This window comes from Zeus faber (assembly GCF_960531495.2).
Source record: "Zeus faber genome assembly, chromosome: 14".
NCBI classification, from domain to species: Eukaryota; Metazoa; Chordata; class Actinopteri; order Zeiformes; family Zeidae; genus Zeus; species Zeus faber.
The window spans coordinates 15,910,027-15,931,794 of record NC_137200.1 but is presented as its reverse complement, the minus strand read 5'-3'; the positions used below and the strand labels follow the sequence as shown (position 1 = coordinate 15,931,794).

Sequence of the window (21,768 nt, the reverse complement as noted above, 5' to 3'; positions counted from 1 at the left end):
ATATATATAGAACTTTTTTCACTTTTTGAACCCAGATTTTACACCCGGCAACGTGTTTTGACATTATTTTTACATAATTTATTGGCAACTAATGGTGTTTTATTTCTATTCTACACTTATTTTCTCCGTCACTCCACTTCTGCTCGACTCCATCAGACCCACTGTACTTTCCACAGGAATTACTGTCAGTGTGGGACGCTGTGTTCACCTCTCCCTCCTCCCTGTGCACCTAGGAGGCGTGGTACGAGTTCCGCATCATGGCCGTCATGGACGACACCATCAGCGAGCCCAGTAACGTCGTCGGCGTGTCCAGCACCGGTGAGCGCCCCTGGGGTCACCTGTGAGTTTGTTCGGAAATGAAAGCCAAAATCGGCGCCAGGGAGGTTTGAACGCTGCCCCCGACTTCACCAGAGGCCCCCCACCCCCTCTTTAATCGCAGGGTTATCTAAATGTTCCTTAACTAGAGGAACGCTGCGAACGATATTGCACACACAGCAACTCCAATTTTACATTTTGCCTTTTCAGCGCTATTAAATATTAGCCTGCAGTACACGCACTTCTCCTTTGTGGCATCCTAGAAAGGTATGACATCATCGTTTTGCTGCCATGCCATCCTTCCCTCGATTCCACCGTTCCAACTTGTTGGCTAGGGGAGGGAAAGAAAAATGGGGGACTCATCCATCACTTCCTCGATGGCGTCACTGAAATTCTGCTTTGAATGTGAAATAAAAAGTGATGCTGCCGCCGTGCAGAGGTCACTGCGGAGTACAAATCATGTGGCGACAGCAGCAGTTGGTAACATTTATAGAGCGGCAGAACATTTATAGAGCAGAAGCCTCGGCGTCACAGCGAGTGCTCTGCTGCCCCCTATTGGTCGTCATTGTAATGTGCTGCCTGTTTCGACGGTGACGTCATTGCGCCTCAATATCTCTCCCAGTGATCGAAGTCACACAATATGCATGTGATTAAAAAATGCATGATGCATATACACACTGACAGATGTATGGATTACAGATGAATTTTATAACCCTTAAGTCTATGACTGGCGTTTTTCTCCGTTATGCCCTCTATGCATGCCAAACACCAGCTGATATCCTTAAACATGACCTCAAAACGGCTAAATTGGGAGAGAATCAGTGGCTCAGTGGTGTCTGTGCACCAGTTAAATTTTCCCACAGTGAATATAAGCCTGTAAACAAGGCTTTTCAAAATGGCTCATGCATATTTTAACGCATCGAAGCGCTGTAATTTGACAGCCCTACCTGTGACATTATCCTTAGTGCTAAGTCTTTAATTAATCTCTCTACCCAGTGCCCAGATTTAGCTGAAAAGTCTCCACTATTGCCAAAATAGCTGACTGGTGTACATATAGATGAAGTCACGTAATGTGTGTGTGTGTGTGTGTGTGTGTGTGTGTGTGTGTGTGTGTGTGTGTGTGTGTGTGTGTGTGTGTGTGTGCGTGTGTGAGAAGACCAGAGATCAGTCGTCCGTGTTTGAAGGAGTAAGCTAATACACAAAAAATAAGATAAATTAACCATGAGCCTGTGTTTCTTGGGGGAATGGATGTTGTTGCTCTTTGTCTTATATAACTTGAGTTATCTAGAAATAGATAGCGACTGTAGTTGGGAGTTGAAAATAATTCATAATTTCCAATGATGATTCCAATAACAATGATGTTAATTAGTTATTATTTATTCTAAGCAATTCATTATTTCTCAAACAAATCATTATTATTTGGATATTAGTTATTAATCATTTATTTATTATTCCTAATTATAATAAAGCTTGGTTAGAGCTGATGTCATTCATCACTGAAGTCACTGAATTATTATTGGTAGAATCAAAGTAAATAATGTGAAAATAGCTAAAAATAAAGTAAGGTGTCATTTCACCCCATTTCACAACAAGTGAATTTAACGGATGGAGTGACTTTTGATGCAGCAGGGATATGATATAATATATAGCATATATAATGACATAATATACAGTAATATACTATAATAATGTGTTAATAGGAGTTCAAATATCTTCTACGCCATTGTTTTGCTGTAATTTGTTTACCTAATTTTTGCTATATTTGAGCAATTCTCTCTCTCTCTCTCTCTCTCTCTCTCTCTCTCTCTGTCTCTCTCTCTCCCAAATCTCGGTCACCAACCAGGGGTGGGGGGAAAATCGATACAGCATAGTATCACCATATTTTTCCCCACAAAATGTTATCGACACTCGGACGCCACAAATCTTTTATTTTTTATTTTTTCCTTCGCTTTTCGGGCCGTGAGATATCAGCCACGTCCACACTCATGTGGATACATTTAGAAACTCAGTTGTTGCTTCCATTTCTGTAACACGCATGCATTGGAAACCTGCGGCAGCGACAGAACAGGTTTACTTTGTTCACAAACGCAAAGACGCATTGTTATCGTAATGCAGTCACGGTTCTCAACGCGTCCAATTCACGAGGCAAAACAGAGAAAATCTGAGGATTAGCATAACACTTGAATAAAAATTAGACGTAAATTCAGGCGTCACTGCAGCAAAAACACTGCAGTTGTGTGGGCGCGGTTCCTAAAGTTGGAGACACCAACATTAACATTAAGTTTTAATGGAGACACGGTTAACCAACTCAGAGCTTTAAGCTCTGTGTGGACGGAAGACAAAAACGTCCAAGAAAAGATGCGTTTTAAACTTTTTTACTGCTGTCAGATGAGAAAGAAATGAACAATACATTGAGATACGACAGCAAGATCCCTGGTGATTCCCACCCCTGTCACCAACCCATCCATACCTTCATCCCTCCTTTTTCCAATCCCGCGTTGCACTGACCTCTGACCTCCCTCTTTACCCCCTCCAAACTCTGGCCAGACTTCTTCCCTCCCCCGGAGATAGTGGAGGAGAGCGGGCTGGCGCGGCCTGTGGTGGCGGGCATCGTGGCCACCATCTGCTTCCTGGCGGCCGCCGTCCTGTTCAGCACGCTGGCCGCCTGCTTCGTCAACAAGCAGCGGAGACGCAAACTGAAGCGGAAGAGAGGTGAAATAGAACGCACGCGCACGCGCGCACGCACGCCCGCACACACACACACACACACACACACACACACACACACACACACACACACACACACACACACACACACACACACACACAGGCACAGTGTGACTTGTCACTGTGGTACTTTAACCACAGGCCCAGACACCACAGCGGTTTTTTGAGTGTTCTATTAGATGCTCTATTAGATCAGCGGTTCCCAAAGTGTAGGCACAGGAGACTGACTGAAGGGTAAATTATGTAGGATGCAACAAAAATTGATGAATCCTTTTTTTTTTTTTATTCATTAAATGTTACATATATTACACACGTAATTTTGGTTATACTGTATATTTTTATTGTTCATATGGATCAATATGGATTCACTAATAAACAAGTGAAATCAGCTGGGTCGGGCATTTCCTACCTCTAGGGTTAATATGTTATAATATAATGTATAGGGGTGTCACCTTTCCGATTCAAGATCCAAAATCGATCTAAATGAGCGTTCGATTTCGAATCACAAGCAGGTTTCACGATTCTCCCAGTATTTCTGTGGCTAATATTGTGTGACATTTTGAGTTTATATTCGGGATCGGCGAAATCATGCTGCTGCTGCGGGACTCAGGACACCGACAACAGGCGGCACAATACCTCCTCCGACCCCCACCCGCGTCTCTGATTGGCCGACGTCACTGTGGGCCGGCTCGGTGGGGGTTGGACAGGCTGCGGGTGACGTGATTGGTGACATCACAGGCGGATTCATCATGGAGCCGCATTTAATTCTGCTTTTCGCGCAGCGGACTCGCAGCACGGTCTGGCGGAGTCAGATTTCACTTGTCACGGGACGAGAGTAGGGAGAGAAAGGAGGCTCTAGACCTCAGGCTCACAAGATGATTTGGTGTCAAAGCCTAAGGTAAAAACATAAAGTGGCTGCTGTTACCGGTAACACCGGCGCTGTCATGAGTTTATTCATTGGTGGGAAAAATTCCTCACCCCGCCGTCCCTCCTTCTCAATGACAGCGGGGCATTGTGACAGCTCAAAGAGCAGCCCTCTCTCCAGAACTCATCTTCTTAAAGAACCATTTGTCGTCAGGGCATAAAATCAATGTGTAAATCGTTAATTGCGTGGTAAATGTTCAACTGTGTGTTATTCTGGAGTTTAGTTTTGATAAAGCTCTGAACTGTTTAGGTGTGTTGCTTTAATATTTTCATATTTTTGTTATTATTTATAATTGTGATTAATCAAATAGGAGTTCATTATTGAGAAACAAGGGTTTTTCTCTCCAAATCAAGGCTCCATAGTCTAACAATGGCATAGCCGTCAGTGCCGGGGAAAAAAAAGTTGAAATCCAAACCGACTCGAATGGTGGATTTGGAGAATCGTGACACCCCTAATAATGTATTGATATTAATTCCCTTAAACGGTTATTAATCAGCTCTTTTTGTGGTTTTCCTCTGTCTTCCAGACCCCCCTCTATCCATAACACACTGCAGAAAAAGCATGGAGGCTGCGTAAGTAACCACACACACACACACACACACACACACACACACACACACACACACACACACACACACACACACACACACACACACGCACACACACACACACACACACACACACAGGATTGTGGCATAAACCTCTGAAGTGAATATTATTCAGTGATCTTGTCTCAACCGATCGGTAACAACTTGTTCAACAGCCATGATCAGAGGGTTGATTCACATGCAAATTTGAACGAAGGGCCACATACTTATAATCACTGGTGTTGAGACCTGGTGAGGGTGTTCTCTTTGAAAATAATAAAATCATATCTTGAGACGGAATATTGAAGCCATTTTACAACTAGAATGCCAAGTTTTAATAGCTTCTGTGATGAAAGATTGTTCCATACCATCTAACACTTTGTGAAAAGAGGGCCGTGAATCCAGGTGGAAAAGCGGTTGCTGTGGCAACGGACATTATAGACAGCGGCCTTGATTCAGAAGTAACTGACTGCTGACTGACCAATCAGAATGGAGTATTCCATTGAGCCACAGTGTAATAGTTCTCCATCTTGCAATTGATTTAGGTAGCTTATATCAGTACGTACTGTATGGGGAAGTGGTTGATCGATTCTGTGACACAAATAAGTATTGTTGGTCCTGATCCAAGTTTTTTTTATGACCTTCTAATGATAATATTTGATTCATTTATTTAACTCTTACTGAGTTAGTTGTTTATTTCCACATATACAGTAGTGATGCTAGTCAGTTGAGACACTCAACACGAAAGGTACAAAAAACAATCTGTAACAACAGCAGTGATTTTACTCAGGCTAATGTGCGACGACTACGAGAAAAATTCTCAGAACATTGAAGCAAAATGTGAAAAAACACATAAGTTTGATACCACCTTCTTACTTGTGTAAATAGGTGTATATCATCTGCAGTCTTTTTTTAATTCTCTGACAACATCATCTGCAATTTTGGTTCAGTTTTTGCGGATCTCTCGAATAAAAAAAAAGAACCACTTTACAATCTTACAATTTCACGAGCATCTTAAAAAAAAAAAAATGTGAGTGAAACACAAGGGAGCATGCGGTTTATCCCTAGTCAGGTCATTTTAATGTAAACAAATAAACAGAAACAAAAATAAACCAAGTGCTGTTTTCTCTCCGGAGCTTCTGCCACTTTTATTTGCTTTCAGTCCCAGCGGGCGCATTGTGCAGAATTTAAGACTAAAACTCCATAAAACCATTATTGTGTTATTCATGAGCTCTTCTAACAGGTACATCCTGCCGCACATTGACAGCGGCAGGATGTTCATCCTCTGACAAAGAATCTCGATTGTTTTCAAGTTTGAAAATGGTGCATTTTCATTCACGAAGAGTCGCTCCACACACGATGGAGCAGGAGCGACGAGCAGCGTCAATCACTTCGCTTGCGCGAAAAAAGCGCAAACCAAATCTTGGGGAAAACACTCGCTAATCCTCCAGACTCGGCCAAAGACACTGTGCCCCAAAAAAACCCCCAAAAAAAACGATAAGACTCCCAAGAAGACCAGGCTCAGCCTCCGAGGAGGAAGCGGAAGGAAAGGGGATCCTGGGAAGGTGCCAGCGCGGTTTGTTGCTCCGATCGGTTTCTCGGGGGGAAATGCCGCATCCTTCAAAGGATTATTTACCGGCCTCGCTGCTCCGGTACATTGTTTGGGCGTGAGCAGAGACGGGTGTGAGAAGGTCAGAGCCGGTGCCGACGCAGCCCCTTTGAGAATCACGCGAGGGAGCTTTTCTTTTTTTTTCGTCGTTGAAATTCCGTTCACGCGCACATCCCATTATTGAACGATTTCAGTGCTCAATTCCACGACCGTCAACAGTGGCTTTTCTTAATGAGTGTGCGAAGATCAAATATCTAACGGCCTCCAAGTTCGATCCCAAATAAATCTGAGCGGACGTCACCTGCCCCCTTTTTCATTTGAGTCATTCGTTCGCTTTAACCGTTTCCTCCTGGAACTTCATCCCTGAGGTTGGAAGGATTCCTCCGTTCTTGCTGGGTCTCTTCGGTTCACTTAACTCCTGTAACAAGTCTCTCGTTATGTTTGGGGCCAAGTGGCGCCCCGGGAGTTGGGTGAGCAAAAACAATCTTTTCAGACTGAATCACAGTAACAGACTTTAGTGAACCGCAGCACATCAGCCAGTGCTGCGGTGGGACCCAGCCTGGACCCTGCCAACCTGCACGCATTTTGTGTACCAACCACGCAGTTCTTGGTCAAAATACGCAGGTACGAAATGCCAGCTGAAACTATGCAAAAAAATGTATTACTGTAATTTAATTACCGAAAAACAATCAATCATCATACAAAACAATGACCGGTGACCGGCCGATCAGTGTCAGATATATCCGATTCTGTGCCGGTCAAACTTACACGCCTGATACAGTGCTCATGTACTGGTACTGATCACATGATGACTTGTCAGTGACTTACTTGTACAGCAGATTTACCAGACAGGACAAAATGATGAGAAACTTTGATTTCTCCTATCAGGGATTTAAACTCAAAATGATCGGACGACAATGCTGAAACAATTTTAAAAGTCAATGTGTTATTATGAACACACAATTGAATAAAAAAAATCCGAATCGGCCAAAATCAGAATCAGCAGGTCAGACTTTTAAAAAATCAGGGTTCGGAATCAGCCAAGAAAAACGGTGCATCTCTGTTTGGTAAACAAGTTGGGTGACTTTACGAGATGATGCATTTCAAGGGGTATATCCTAGTGATATGAATGTGTATACTGTGTATATTTAGCCGTAGTTGCTCACATACGATGCGATGAGCCTCGTTACGAGACGCTACGGTGTGAATAACTGATGGAGTCATGTAGCTGCAGTAACTCAAAACGCCACGGAGACTTCCCGTTACGCTGTTGTGGTACCCGAAATATCTTCCCAAGGTTGGCAGGTCTGGGGGAGAGAGAGAGAGAGAGAGAGAGAGAGAGAGAGAGAGAGAGAGAGAGAGGTGAAAAACAGAGCAGCATTCAAAGATTCTGCTAATTACCTCAGTCTCCTGCAGGGGCGTTCACTTTCAGTTGCCAGTGCCGGCTCCCTGCCTGCAGATGCCGCCAAAAACCACTCCCCACTGCCACAACTCTTTTTATCCAAGACCTTGTCATGTGCTGTCTCTCTTCGGAAGCTTGTTTGAACGGCTCAGGCTAAGAATGAACTGCTTAACGCATACATTTGTCACCAGGGCCGGACAAAACATGGACGTTGCATTGCAGATGGCACTCAATGTCCTGACCGGGACCATTTGTTAGTGGAGTTTTGATCACCTCCTGACCGGGGTCAGTTCGTGCGGTCCATGGCGTCAGGTCTTCCATTGTAGTGACTACGTAGCGTTCCCGCCCGGGGCGCTGTGGGCACCGCGCTCCGGCGGGTTATCGCCCGATGAGGGGCCTTTTCTGTGTGGAGTTTGCACGTTCTCCCCGTACTCCATAATGTCATCGCAAGAACCCCCACAAACATGCACAAGAACATCGTCTGACCAGCCGCGGACGCTGAAGTTGGTTCCCTGGGCGCTGTGAGCTGCCCTCCGCTCCTGGCCTGCCCCCAGCAGGAAAGACAAGCCTCCACGGGGGAAAAGCGGAAAGCACATGTCACGACCTTCATTTGCGCGTGTGTGTGTGTGTGTGTGTGTGTGTGTGTGTGTGTGTGTGTGTGTGTGTGTGTGTGTGTGTGTGTGTGTGTGTGTCAGCAGCCATAGCTGCACATAACGCATGTGTTGTGGAATGCGTGTGACAGAATAATGACGAGCTAGGATTGTCCAGTTTAATTTTCATCTTAAGTATGTATTATTAACAGACAATGGTCGTTATTGACCCCGGGATAATAAAATGTCGGAGCACAAAAAGGTTGTGTGTGACTTATTGATTATGTACTGTTCTACTTACATAGTCAAATACATAAAGTACTGTTATTCTTGGATGAGTTAAATAAAGTCACCTTTATCCCACGTTTCCCCCCAATTCAAAAATGTAGGCGACGGCTCTTTCCTCTCAGCCAGGCTCCCTTTCATTTTCAATAAAACCAAGTAAAAAAAAAAAAAAAAAGGCATTTTTCAACTTTTGAAACGATAATGCCGACTGAGCGGCTCCTGATCGCCCAAAAATGTCTGCTGAACTATTTGAACAGTTTGAACGGCTCGTTTAGTGTCGCTCCTTCCAGCTGACCTCTCGGAAGGAGAACAACAACACAAGTAACTATCCACTCCCACCCAAAATACTATCGTCCATGTGTCAGACGGTGTGACCTGGAGGGGTTACTTCAGCCTTTCCCCCTAATCCCATAATCCCGCTCTTTAATTCCACGCTGGATTTCTCATTGACGCCCTCCCCCCTCTTCCTTGTCCTCCCTTCCTCTCCCTACTTGTTATTGTCTTATTCCCCCCTTGCCTCTGCAGGAGTCCACTTAGCCCCCTTCCCGGTGTTGAGCCCTACTGGAAGGGGCTGGATGCCAGGAGGTTCAGGCCCCCGCCCTCCGGCCCTCAGTGAGTCTGCCCACTATTGTATCCCACCCACCCCAAGAGCGGCCACGCCCTCCCCCACCTCAGTTCCCCGCTCCCAGCTCCTCAGTTCCTTAGCTCCCCGCTGTCATGGCCTGCATGCTTTCAGTAAAACGTGTCTGCAAGGCTAGCAGCCCGCTCCGCGGTTCTCTCAGACGTCCGAATGTCCAGGTACAGTCCTGCAGCACAATGCACATCCAGCGGCTCCTCCACATTTCGATGATTTAGGTGATCAGACAATTTGCCGATGATTTATTTCTCTACCCCTCGCTTCGTTTCAACACACAGTTCCTTCCGTTCAGAGTCTTTAAGGGACACTGACGGGATCCTTTCAATGTCACTTTATTATACTCTATGATTTTAGATTATTTTCTTTTTTCAGCCTTGCAACGTGTGTTTTAGCTTCATCTCCCGTCGATGCTGTGACTCATAGGAAGGCAAGTTGCCGAAAATGTCTCTTTCTGCTACAGAAATAATATCTCTCTCCAGCACTCTCCAGGTCTGTCTGCCAAAGTACCATTTGTACATACGTGCTTAATAATCCGTTTCACGGGTCCGTACATCCGTATACTTGGTGCAATTCTTATTAAATATCTGATGTAAAAATCTATCATTTTAAATTGTAAATGGAGACAAAGGAATCGTGTGATGATGGAAATCACAGTTTTGATCTTCAGTATATTCTTCTTAATTAGGTTGTTCTTTATTTTGAGGTTAGTTATTTAGAGAACATGTAATGAATCATCGAGCCGTTTCGACGCCGCTACGCTTCTCCTTCAGCAATTCCTTCACAATTATTTTTTCCCTGTGTGTAACCTTTTTATTTTTACGGAAGAGGATTAAGGCCACAGAACAATATGCGACAAAAGGCGAGAGAAAAATTTGTCCTGAGATTAAACTCAGCATCAGACTACACATTTTTTTGCTTTTTTTCCCTCAGACTTTAGTCTCAGAATTCTTAAACGCAGAATTCAGACTTTGTTGTATACAACAATGAAATACAATTGTTTTCATGTGTCCTTATCCTCTCCTGTATGTTTCAAGTTGTCTGTCGGGTTGCTTGATTTGAACCTCACAGCATTTGTCTAGTCTAAACTCAGTGCTGATGATTTTCTTATTAGAGATCGATTATGTAAAAATACAGAAAAAAGGTCTTATGTAGTATATCTGAATAATGACTAATTATTGTTTGAATTTTTTTTTTATGTTGGAATTTTAATTAATTGTACAGCACCAATAAAATAATCCATGTAATTAATTTGCCATACATTAAGGTCTTAGCCTGTGTGTGGTGATATTTGTTTGCACTTTCATTATCTAGAGCCAAATTTTTAACATTCAGAAGATTGTATTTCAGCCAGCAGAAGAGGCTTTACCTTTGAATATTTGAAACATCATTCTGCTTTAAACAGTATTGTGATTAAAGATCTGATTCCATAATGTGCTTTACATATTGAAATGTTGTTCAATAGATTTGCTCTACATGCAAGAAGATCAAGCACACTCTTTAAAACTGCTATTACTATTTATTTTTTTAACGCCAGCTGCCTTTGAAATTGAACCTCGCCCATAACTGCACAGCGAGGGATCCACTTAAAAATTACAAACTATTTCTCACTGATGTATTATATCACAAAATAAAGTGTATTTGACCTCAAAATAAGTTGTTTTCTTTCTCCTTTCCTGGAAAACATCCTTGTCCTTTATTTATTGCATGACTATGTTGCTAAAATAATTTGAAATTACGTACATTTATGGGGAATATAATATGAATAAAGAGAGGGATGGTGAGAAAGATGGAAAATACTTGTCAAGGTAAAACTATGCACTCGGTAGGGATGGAAGAATATGCCCCGAGTTAGTTTTCATCATTAAGGTGAGTTGTACCTGGTGTTGCTTGAACACAATCCTCTTCAAGTAGAATATCCTCTCTAGGAAGTTTATTTTTCACTTGGTTATTTAGTCGTCTTGGAAATGCGGTCTTCACTTTGCACCGAAACACCTCACATCCCTTCTAACTTAACTCATTATGCACTTCATTCTTGTCTCTTCACTTTGAGAAAAGTAAACGTATAAAAGACAGAAATTGGTATTGCTGGTTTTATTTTTAAAACAGCGCATCCTAGCAAATTTGTTCGTTACAGCCAATCAGTTTCAAATCAGCACGTTAGGAAGCCACGCCCACATTAGATAGCCACGCTCACCACCACTCGATTCTCACCTGTAGTTGGCACTAGTGAGCAAGTTTGCGCCTGTCAAAGGTCAACTCATGAATAAGGGTGTGGTCACTCCATATTCATTCTTGAGAAGATTGAGTTATTACGGATAAAATGAGAAAACCCAATATGTTTAAGGTTGTTTTTTTTACCTAAAAAGTTATACTTTTTAATTTTGGTCCGCCTGCTGTTGGCCATGACCACGTCGAAGATATTGTTTTTCTATTGGCTGTTAATATAATTAGGGTTGAAGTATTTAGTCCCTCTGGTCTTTATCTGCCAAATATTAAAATCTGACCTCAGTTCACCCTCTCATTCCTTATTTTAAATTTGAAGAGGCATCGCCTATTTAACGTAAACACAGTGCTTCCCGTTTGTGAGTTTCCATGTGAGCTAAGCTTACACAAGTTGCCACGTTCTGGGCATTAATTAAAGTCAAAGGCATTGAGCTCTCACCAAACATTCTCACGGGTATATTTTTTCTCGACCCATTTTTTTCACTTCATGATTGCCAACTCAACTGGGTTTGTCTTCCTTTAACCTCCGTTATGCAACATGGACTGGAAAACACAGACGGCATTTGTTTCGCATATACTCTATGTATGCACGTGGCTTTTGGGACAATCAAACATCTAGTGTAGAACCTTCTCACTACATCAGTCTTTCATACCAAAAAGTGTTTGGTCTGTTTGGTGTGCCATAGCTGCCGAGTGAGCAGATTTCATATAACGGTTTACTTAGATGAAATATTGTTGACAGTTTGGCATTGAGGAAAGGGTTTTTAGACTTAGATTTAGGGTTAAATATTCAATTGAAATATACGGTATAATAAATACCGTATATTTAACACAGTTATATTTCATATAGTTATTGTGGAACCGTTTGGCGGTGTTACGTGTGTCAATTCTAAGAAAATACATTACAAAAGCCGGCTAAATAAATAAGTTAGGTGAGTTGAGTACTGGAAAAGCGTTCCGTGTGAGTTACTACCTTCCCATGTCAGTGCTCATCGCAGAATAAGGTCGTTCATCATTTGTTGTTCTGACCGTATCATGATCTAGTTGATATTTATGGTAGATACTACCATTATATATGTAATGTTTCTATCTTGATAGTAACTTTGGCAGTTGGCTGTTTGGATAAGGCTATTTAATGTTTAACTGTCCCCCCCCCCCCCAGGTCATCTTCAGGAAAGGTGAGCCCAGAGAGCACGCGTTCAAAGGAAACACCATCAGAATCGTCCCAAGATGGCCATGAATTGCACGTCAAAAAGATACCCCCAAGTCCAGGAAAGAAGGAGGAACTGTCTTTATATACGAAGACCAAAAGAGCAATAATAAGCAAGAAGTACAGCATCTCCAAGCATGAAGCTGAAGCCACAACACCCATTGAACTCATTAGCCGAGGTCCAGATGGGCGCTTTGTAATGGAGCACACTGAATCAGAAATGTCAGTTAAACCACGGCGAATTGAGGGTTTTCCCTTTGTCGAAGAATCAGACCTTTATCCAGAATTTCGGCAGTCAGACGAAGAGAATGATGATCCCAGGCCTTTGCCGCCCGTTATGGCCACACTTCGGCCCCATCAGATTTCCCCCATCTCCAGCCAGGAATCCTACATGCAGCCTCCGGCCTACAGCCCTCGCTTTCAGAGGCCCCTGGAAGGTATGACCATCATGGAAAGCAGTCGGCTCCAGGCCGCGGGGCAAATCCGAAGCGCTCTTCACCATAGGGCCTTCTATGGCTACCTAGGAACCCCTGGAGACCATGATCCCCCACCTCCCTTCTACATGCCTGACACCAGCCCACTCAGCTCTGTCATGTCCTCCCCTCCGTACCTTGCTGAAGGTCCCTTTGGTCACCCGATGATTCCTGAAGAGATGGGGGAGGGTGATTTCCAACAGTATGCTGTCTCTGGCTTCCCTCTTCCTCTGACACTCACCTCTTCCTCCCGTTCTCCAGAGATCTGGCAAGGACTGGATTTCACATTTGCAAGTCTGGAGGGACCCCACTTTATCTTTCCCCCACATCACCCTGTGCATCTCCGACATGACTCCCCGTATCCTCCTCCCCCTCATGTCCTTCCCCTTGGTGCTTTCCAGTCCTCTTCTCTCCCAATGCCCACCTACCCAGCTGTTCTGCCACTGGAGGCCCCAAAGAGCTACCCAAGAAAATCTCCCAGCAAGGCCAAGCCTCATGGCTCCCCAGCCAAGCATTTAGCTATGCAAGAGGCACATCTAGGGCAGCTAAGACACACAAGCCACGGTATGGGTGTGCCAGTTTTGCCTTACACCGATCCAATGGCCCAAATAGTCCCCAGCACATTTAGTACCTTGGACACTCGATGGTTCGAAGCTACCCCTCGTTTAAGTCCAAGGCAAGCTCGTAGGATGGATTCTGGCATGCATCAGGTGGTCCTCCAGCCCTCCCGCCTCTCACCCCTGACTCAGAGCCCCCTTACTTCTCATGAGGGCTCCCCAGAGATTGTAGTGCGTCCACGGCCTCGTCCTGGCATTGTCCAACCTCCCATACCGCCAGAGATGTCTGAGATCACCCTCCTTCCTCCTTCCGCAGCCAGCTTCTCAAGGAGATCTTCTCCCTCCTCCTCACCTGCCCAAGACCAGGCTAGCAGGAGGGCAAGCCCAAACTTCCGTCCCCACATGGCCTTTGCAACCAGCTACCCGTCCCAGTCCCCTTCACCCCCCATGGAAAGCAGCAACATGTTTGGGCAGATACCATCTCAGAGGAGGACTGAGGAGGAGATGCTTCCATCTGAGCCCTCACCACCCCAGTTGTCAGCTTCAGGGTAGGTCCACTAGACTTTCAGGGAGGGATATCATGTGAGTCATCTGTCTCATCACATAATGCTTTAATTTGTTGGGGTTAGTGCAAATTTTCAAAATAATTTGGAAATTGAAGGACCAAGATTATCTTTGTGACGTTCTTTTCCTTTTTGTAAAATTTGCATTATAGGCATGCAAAATTGAAAGATATCAATGCTGCTTTTCATGTCAGGCATCAAAGTTAGAAGAATCTGTGAAGCATTGCTTCGACCTTATCCCCTCGAAAGTGGCATTTTTAACGAAAGACATTGTCGACCAAACCCTTTGCATTTGCTTCACAGATAACATAAACAGACCTTTTGGGGCTACAGTAAGTCTTTCAAGAGAAATACCATTGTACCACTGTCTAGTTTGTTTTGACACAAGCCCCTAAAAGCCTGGGAATCAGCGAGACATCACCACAGGATCCCCTTTTAGTCCATCCGTGCCATGCTTTACCCCTAAATAATAGGAAGAATTTAACATATATATATATATATATATTTATGTATGTATGTGACAAATAATCTCTTGAACTTGAACTTGATATATATATACACACACACAGCATAAACAACAAGAGAAATACATACACATTGAGTCCCCAGATAAAATCAAGCGGCCATTGTTACATGTAGGTGCGAGCATTTGCAGACGATTTTATCATGCAGAGGAATGCTTTAAAGGACAGTCCATCCCAGCAGGCCCTCGTCCTTGGTGATCTGACTGCATGACAAACTCGTTCCCGACCTTCCCTCTTCCACCTTCCTGTGCCCTTAACCCCCTCTCTCTCCCGACCCTTTGGTTTGCCCTCTGCCCTCACAAGCACAAAAGTGTCGGGCAAAGTGTGTCACAGGGCCTGTCCGCATTTCATGTAATGCAATGTCTCCATCACTATGCATTATGGGCAGTTTGGTGGTTCTTGATGACTCCTGGAGTCTTACCTGCTGTGTTTTTGATTGATCTCAGCTATCTGGGCAGCGTTGTTGTGACCAGGTCCTCTACACCGCAATAGGTAAGGGTTGGATCCATGTCTGAAAGGGGGGGGTTAGCAGGTGGGACTTTTTTTGATCACCTCGTCCTTTAAAGGGGAATACAAGACTCTGGGTCTCACTTTATTGAGTTGGTTTGTTCCCTCAGTCCACCTTATGGTTCATTTCCGTACTTTTTATTTTTTTCTTCTCCTTTGTTTTATCAAAGTGGCTATGCATTTTGAGTTCTGCAGTCGTCACCACACTATGCATTCTGAGTGGTATGCATATGCCATCGTAGACAACTCGGAGGTCAGATTTATTTAACACGATCTCATGCTTGATTGGTTTGCTAACTTTGTTGTTACGATGTCTATGTAATGTGTGCCAGTAGGAGAAGATGTGATTTACACTTTAAGTGGACAAGATTTACTTGATCAGCCTCAACCTGTATGAACGTTTTGAGATGATTCGAGATGGTCGTCACTGTTTCCAACATTGAATTCGTTTTCCTACAGTTTTGAACAAAACTGCCGTAACACAGATGAAATACACAAAATGGCAGTGTGGCATATATGACACCACATTAACCAATAATTCACTTTTAATATTCGCTAACAGCAAAATAAAGTCAACAAGCAGAACCAGATAATTTATAATAACTTTTCTCAGCATTTTTGTGTAGTGTGATACTAAGTGAGAACCACAGAACATATTGTTGCCAAATATCTCTTTAGAATGGAAGATTATTATTCGAAGCCAGAATAATAAAAAATAACTGTTTGTGTGTTTCAGTCAGCATACCAAAATTCTTTTTTTTTTTTGCACTCTTCTCAAGTGTGACAAAATCAATGTATTTTCCTGCAGATGCTTTTTTTGTTTTTGTTTTTGTCCAGCAACCAATTTGAAATATTTTGGAATCCATCTCCTAGAAATATTTTGTACAATTGGGGCTAAAAAGTCCTCAGACTCTGTGTCAACTTGGAACCTTTCTTTACATCTCCGGACAGGTTTTCCCCTCCGTCATAATAGTGAAAGGATAAAACAACCAAGTCGCAAACGGAAACAGTTGCAATAGCAGCCGGCACTGTTCAGTTCTGCTAACTAAAGGAAAGACGTTCCTGGCAGACACACGGTCTTGATCCTTCCTTATCCAGCATCTGTATAGTGCATGAGACAAAGCTTTCAAGTATACAGTCGCACTTCTAAGTTTGGACTGCAGAACAGTTCTCACTGCCACGCCGGTGTCCTGCCAAACCGCTGATGCACTTCTTTGAGTCCCGAGGACTTAGAACCGCACGAGAGCACGTCCGGGGGGGGGGGGGGGGGTAGGACACGCAGGGGATGTTGAAACACTTTCCTGCCAAATTCCCTTTTGAAGTGCTTTTCAAATGTATTCCCCTTTAAAGTCGTGTTCATGTGCAAACTGCCATGCATGCCATCGCTAAATATTGCTCTCCGTTTTCAAAAAGAAAAAAAAGAAATTATATGGTTAAAATCTTGTTACATTTGTTGTCCTAGTGCTTCGCTTTTTTTGGCTTATTTTTCATTATGTGACTGTTCCCGAGTAGTCATTCTCCCCTCCCGCCATCTCTCCCCCTGTCAGCATGGTGAAGCCCATTGTAGACAATTTCCATGTCTATGAATATGTATTGATAATGCTCTTTTGCTCAGCTGTGACTTACCCCCCTCTACTAACTACCACCGTTTCTCTCTGCAGCCACAGCAGGACGATGAGCCGCCCTCCACAATGCTCTTTATTTTCTGTGCCTTGAGACTTGTGTGTACGTGGCAGAGTTTGTGCGCTGCCATATTTCATAAGTGCCTCCATCAGTGGGAAGGGAGGTCTGCAGATGCTGTCCTGGACAGCAGAGAAATCTACTCTCCAGGAAGACATTTGCACAACTTCTGCTTTCACAGTGGAATGCGTTTGATTTGGATGAGAAAAAAAAAGATCCCATCCGCTCTATTTAAATGAGTACTTTCCAGATTTTTTTTTTTTTGGGGGAGGGGGGGTTTTCTTGGAATTTCCTCACATTGAAGCAAACAGTGCCCACAGTGCAAGTACCATCACATCATACGCTTCGTACAGCATCCGTCCTTGATCAATGTCTTTCATTCTCCTTGAACAATGTTGTGTTAAAAATTAATTCGAGCAGAACTTGACAGAATTTGAATTCTTCAAAATTTGAAAATGTACCACGCTGGTAGGACGTTTATGAGCCGTCTGGATTTGGCGAAACTCAGGCGCGGGGCTAGTGTCGGTTGCAGCGAGCTCGTTGCATCCGGACGAGCCCCCGCGGCAGTACGCTGTCGGTGGTTCCAAAATACTGACGAGAACATTCTGCTGATTTCACAGCGCAGCTCCGGAGGTGTCGCGCTGCACCCGTAGCTTGGCTCTTGCCGGATGTGGTCCGGCTCTGTTGTGCGAGTAGGGCTCCACTGAAGGTGTGTGGCGTGGAGTTACCTGTCTCTCCCTCTTTCTCCCTCTGTCCAGACAACATCGAGGTGCGCAGAGTGCCCTTTCGGGGTCTGAGAGGATTGATGCACTGAAATACCAACGTATTAAAAAGGCAAAGAAGATGACGATGAACAATAATAATTCAAAGGCCAGAAGGAAAACAGGTGAAAAAGAAAATGCTGGGATTGCCAACAGCAGTGTCTTTAGAAAAATACATTTTGACATTTTGAATAAATTTTTGTGAGTATCCATGATGTTACTAGTCCTAGTTCATTTACAACTGTTGCGCAGGAGTTATTACCTTTAAAGAGGCAAATCAGTCAACATAGAGAGTAGACAGTTTACGGGGGTTTATTAAGAGGTTATCATTCGTATTTCACTGTTGTTTTTATTTTTCATTACATTTCATTGCTTATACAACCACCTAAACATAGAAACAGCCATTAGAGATCAGCCATTAGCCATTCTTTGTACTTTGTAAAAAAACAGTGCTGCTGTTTAGCACCTGCTTGGATTTATTAGACTGTGAGTGAAGGTTCGGGTCGATCTGTTGAGGGAGTTGACTCCCAGTTTACAGAACAGCTATTTCCCATACTGTAGGCTTCATAAGCTACCAATGAAAAGGGCGTTTGAAGTTGAAAACAATTTTGAATCAAGAATTAGACAGTACAGTTGGAGGCGAAAGATATTTAAAAATAAAAAAAAAAACATGAAAAAAAAAAACCTGAAATCACAATGTATTTCTAAGAATTGTAGCAATAATAGCTAGTATTATTAATACTCGTATTAATAACAACTAGAATAGCGTGTAAGAATGGTCATATTTTATAGAACGACACAGTGTGTGAACCAAGGGAACAGCGGACAAATTCTAATGCAAATGAATAAAATAATAATGTGATATGTACTTAGCTTGTGGCACAGTATATGGTATTTTTGAGATATATTTGACCTTTATTTCACCAGGCTAGACTCATTGGGACATGAAATCTCTTTTACCAGAGAGACCTGGCCAAGGAAGCAGCAGCAATGACAGACGACCTAAACATAACACATAGATGGACTTGCACTACAAAACATTAAAGTGGAAGTCTAGAATGCCAAACGATTACAATCTCCTGCTTCATTAACCCTCTGTTTGAGCATATTCTATGAGGCAAACTCCTGCAGTTTTGGGGTTTAATTGTCTTGTGTTCTGTTGGTACTTCTGAGACTTCCATCAAAATGCCATTTTTTTTGAATGTAGGCCATAGATATTTTTTGACCTTTGAACAAAATAGCTACATAGGTATCATGGGACTTTACCTCGTATGGACTTAAAAAATGCTTTCATCTCCCCCCGGTGCTAAATTGGGCCAGCCCACTCCCAGGTGGAGGTTAGGGGAGTGAGAGCATCATGGTACAAAGAGTCCAGTATATAACCTTAGGGGCGGACATGTATAAAATATGTCCATTATCTAAAACAGACCTTAAAGAAAATAATAAAGTATATACGACTGAAATCAAGGACACAATGTTTAGGTGACATGGATGTTTTGTGGAACATTTGACTGCATATGGTTCCTCAATAATAATGATAATGCCCAGCTGGCTGCACATTATCCCGCTTATTACACGGCAACTTACTAAATAAAATAATACACTGAGACAGGAAACTTGAATTGGTTTATAACTACTATGTCTAGTTTAAGAGATTCCGCTGAGAAGGGTTGTGCAAAACAACGTAGCTCAGGGAACTTATTTTCTGTGAAAGTGGACGTACCGCATTCGTCTCGTCTTCCATTGTAGTTTCCATGTAGTGTCACAAGGTAGCGGCATTAGCTAGTATCAGCATTTGTAGGTGGAGCGATATGACACCCGCGACCGGTCAGAAATAACTAACTGCTGATTGCCGCTATTGACCAAACAGAATAGAGTGTCTCTCAGAGTAATCTCTCAATGGCTTCCACCTCCTCCAGGTGTCTCCACCTCTCAGACCCAGCAGGCCTACACCTCTCAGGTACTCCAGCCCGAAGAAGCTCTCTACCTCCGCAAGAAGAAGAAACGGCCCGTCCGCCAGGACCCCTACATCCGCTTTTCCGCTCTGCTGTACCGCCGCCCGCCCCCGGAGGACCAGAGGGCCATTTTGGCCAGCATGGACAGTATAGATCTAGACCACGCCACCCTCCTCTGAACGCTTCTCCAAAACAAGGTCACACACATGCCACAGACCCTGCCTCAAAAAGTCACTCGCTACGTCACATTGTAGTTGAAAAAAAATAAGCAAAAGAAAAAGCAGCCCTTACTTACACACTCAAACAAACAAGGTCATTGCAATCTCCGTTCCAAGTGGAATACTACTGATTTTTTATCCTTAAGATATGTTTGACCTATATTGTCTCTGGACAGTTTGGTTTGTGAGAGTCAACCAGACTGACAAGGACGCAGGTTGGGAAATCGTCTCGAAACCAATCGAAAAAACAAGAAAAACAGTATTTGCGCGTTTGACTTGAAATGCGGTCAATTCAGACAGCCACTTCATGCGTCTATAAAGTTAGAATTTGAATCTGGAACCTGTTCACCTTTGACAGAATATCAATGGGAAGGGCCGGGCAATGACGAAACACAACATATCTACGCTTAAACTGAGTAGTATTCCCACCGGAGGATGAACTTGGGAATTGTGACGAAATTGAAGAAGTTTGAAGTTTTACTTCAGTGTAAACATTGTTTTATTGATATTGTTCCCGCCAAAAAACAAAACAAAACAAGCAGTCTATGATGATGATGATGATGATGATGATGATGATGATGATGATGATGAAGGTTATTTCCTCTTCTCAAAACCTTTCCGAAGGCTCGGCTCGTGTTCCTTGTGCTCGAGCCGCTCCCCCCCCCTCCAGGACAGGGAGCCTCTGGGGTCCCAGTTTACAACACCTCACACCCCTCTCGCCCTGCTCCACTCTGCCAGCGACGTCTCAATCTGCCAAGAAAAACTTCAAGAAACTCAAAGGGCGGGGTGTTTTCACACGCGCTCGCCAGTTTTTACCTCAGAGCACAGGGTGCGGGCCCCGGCCGCCGCTGCTGCCGGCGCGGCGTTTCGGCTTCGCTCGCCGTTGCTCTCGAAACGCTCTCTCTCGGCGGCCGCTCGTTCTTTCTATCACGTCCCATCACATCACATAAGTCTGTTTTTTTCTACGGATGACTGCCTTGGTCCGCCGATTCCCCATCACACGAGTAGAAATAAGCACGGGCGCCTACGTTGGTACGCAACACACAACGCCTCCCTGATGAAGATACAGAGATGATGTGCGTCCAACTCGATTAGGGGCTCTCCCCCCCCCCCCCCTCCCGGGGATGGTGAATCCATCGTTTCGGGGCGTTCTGACGTGGTGGAATATTTAAAAAGGGTTTTTTTTTGGTTTTTTTTTCAAGGAAGGAAATTCAGATGATGACGCCGCAACTAGAACCCTTCCTTGGGATGTGCTATGAAAGACGACGCCATCGGAGGCTCCGTCCGAGTGGCGACGCCACTCCGGTCCAAAGTATTTATCGTTAATCAATCTGAAGCCAAGGTCGGTCATTCAGTCGTTATCTTTCGGACATTTCATAAAGTTCATTTTTCGCTCTGACGTGCGGTTGATCCCCGACCGCCTCCAAATGGCAACGATTCGCTTTCGTCTCGCCGGAGCGAAATCTTCCCCCCGATTTGAACATCTCTTCTGTTCCGTTTGTATCTGTCGTTCCCACTTTTTGTACCGTAATTAGTCTTGAGGGCTACGAATCCTATTCAGACTGTGACGTAACTCTTGTAAGAACCATTACATTCTCTTTGAGGGCAATCGTACAGAGTGAAGGATAGGATTTTGTGCCATAATATAAAAATAGTATTTTTTCATACACAAGAGGGCATAAGTCATTTATAGAGAAAAGGAACGAGGGTTCACATGGCCTTGGTTGGTTTCCACTTTAGTCAGCGTTAGATTTCCTTTTTATTTTGTGTATCAAAGTAACAACCTTTTTTGATGTTTTTCTCTTATATATATATATATATATATATATATATGCATCTATATGGCCTTGTTTGTTTGTTTTTTTGTCTCTTTGTGTGCTGGTCATTTCAAATGACTAATAAGAGGCATAAATAGACAGTAATCTGTTGAGCCAAAAGTCCTATCCAACCTTATAAACCTTTGCAGAATGGTGCAAGTGAATTTGTTTACATCTTGCTCACTTTTAGTATTTTAAATATC

At 43.6% G+C, this 21,768-nt stretch overlaps 1 protein-coding gene across 1 annotated transcript in view; it reads left to right on the top strand.

Annotated features, from left to right (window-relative positions):
* The window catches only part of igsf9bb (immunoglobulin superfamily, member 9Bb), a gene marked incomplete at both ends in the record, with an annotated part of 111,731 nt that extends 92,022 nt beyond the window's left edge, over nucleotides 1-19,709 (top strand). Inside the window, 7 exons of the mRNA XM_080013361.1 lie at nucleotides 234-318; nucleotides 2,863-3,027; nucleotides 4,494-4,539; nucleotides 8,966-9,052; nucleotides 12,463-14,088; nucleotides 17,573-17,700; nucleotides 19,495-19,709. Of these exons, the coding sequence (XP_079869487.1) occupies nucleotides 234-318; nucleotides 2,863-3,027; nucleotides 4,494-4,539; nucleotides 8,966-9,052; nucleotides 12,463-14,088; nucleotides 17,573-17,700; nucleotides 19,495-19,709 (2,352 nt within the window). The remainder of the gene's footprint in view (nucleotides 1-233; nucleotides 319-2,862; nucleotides 3,028-4,493; nucleotides 4,540-8,965; nucleotides 9,053-12,462; nucleotides 14,089-17,572; nucleotides 17,701-19,494) is intronic.
* Between the last annotated feature and the right edge of the window lie 2,059 nt (nucleotides 19,710-21,768).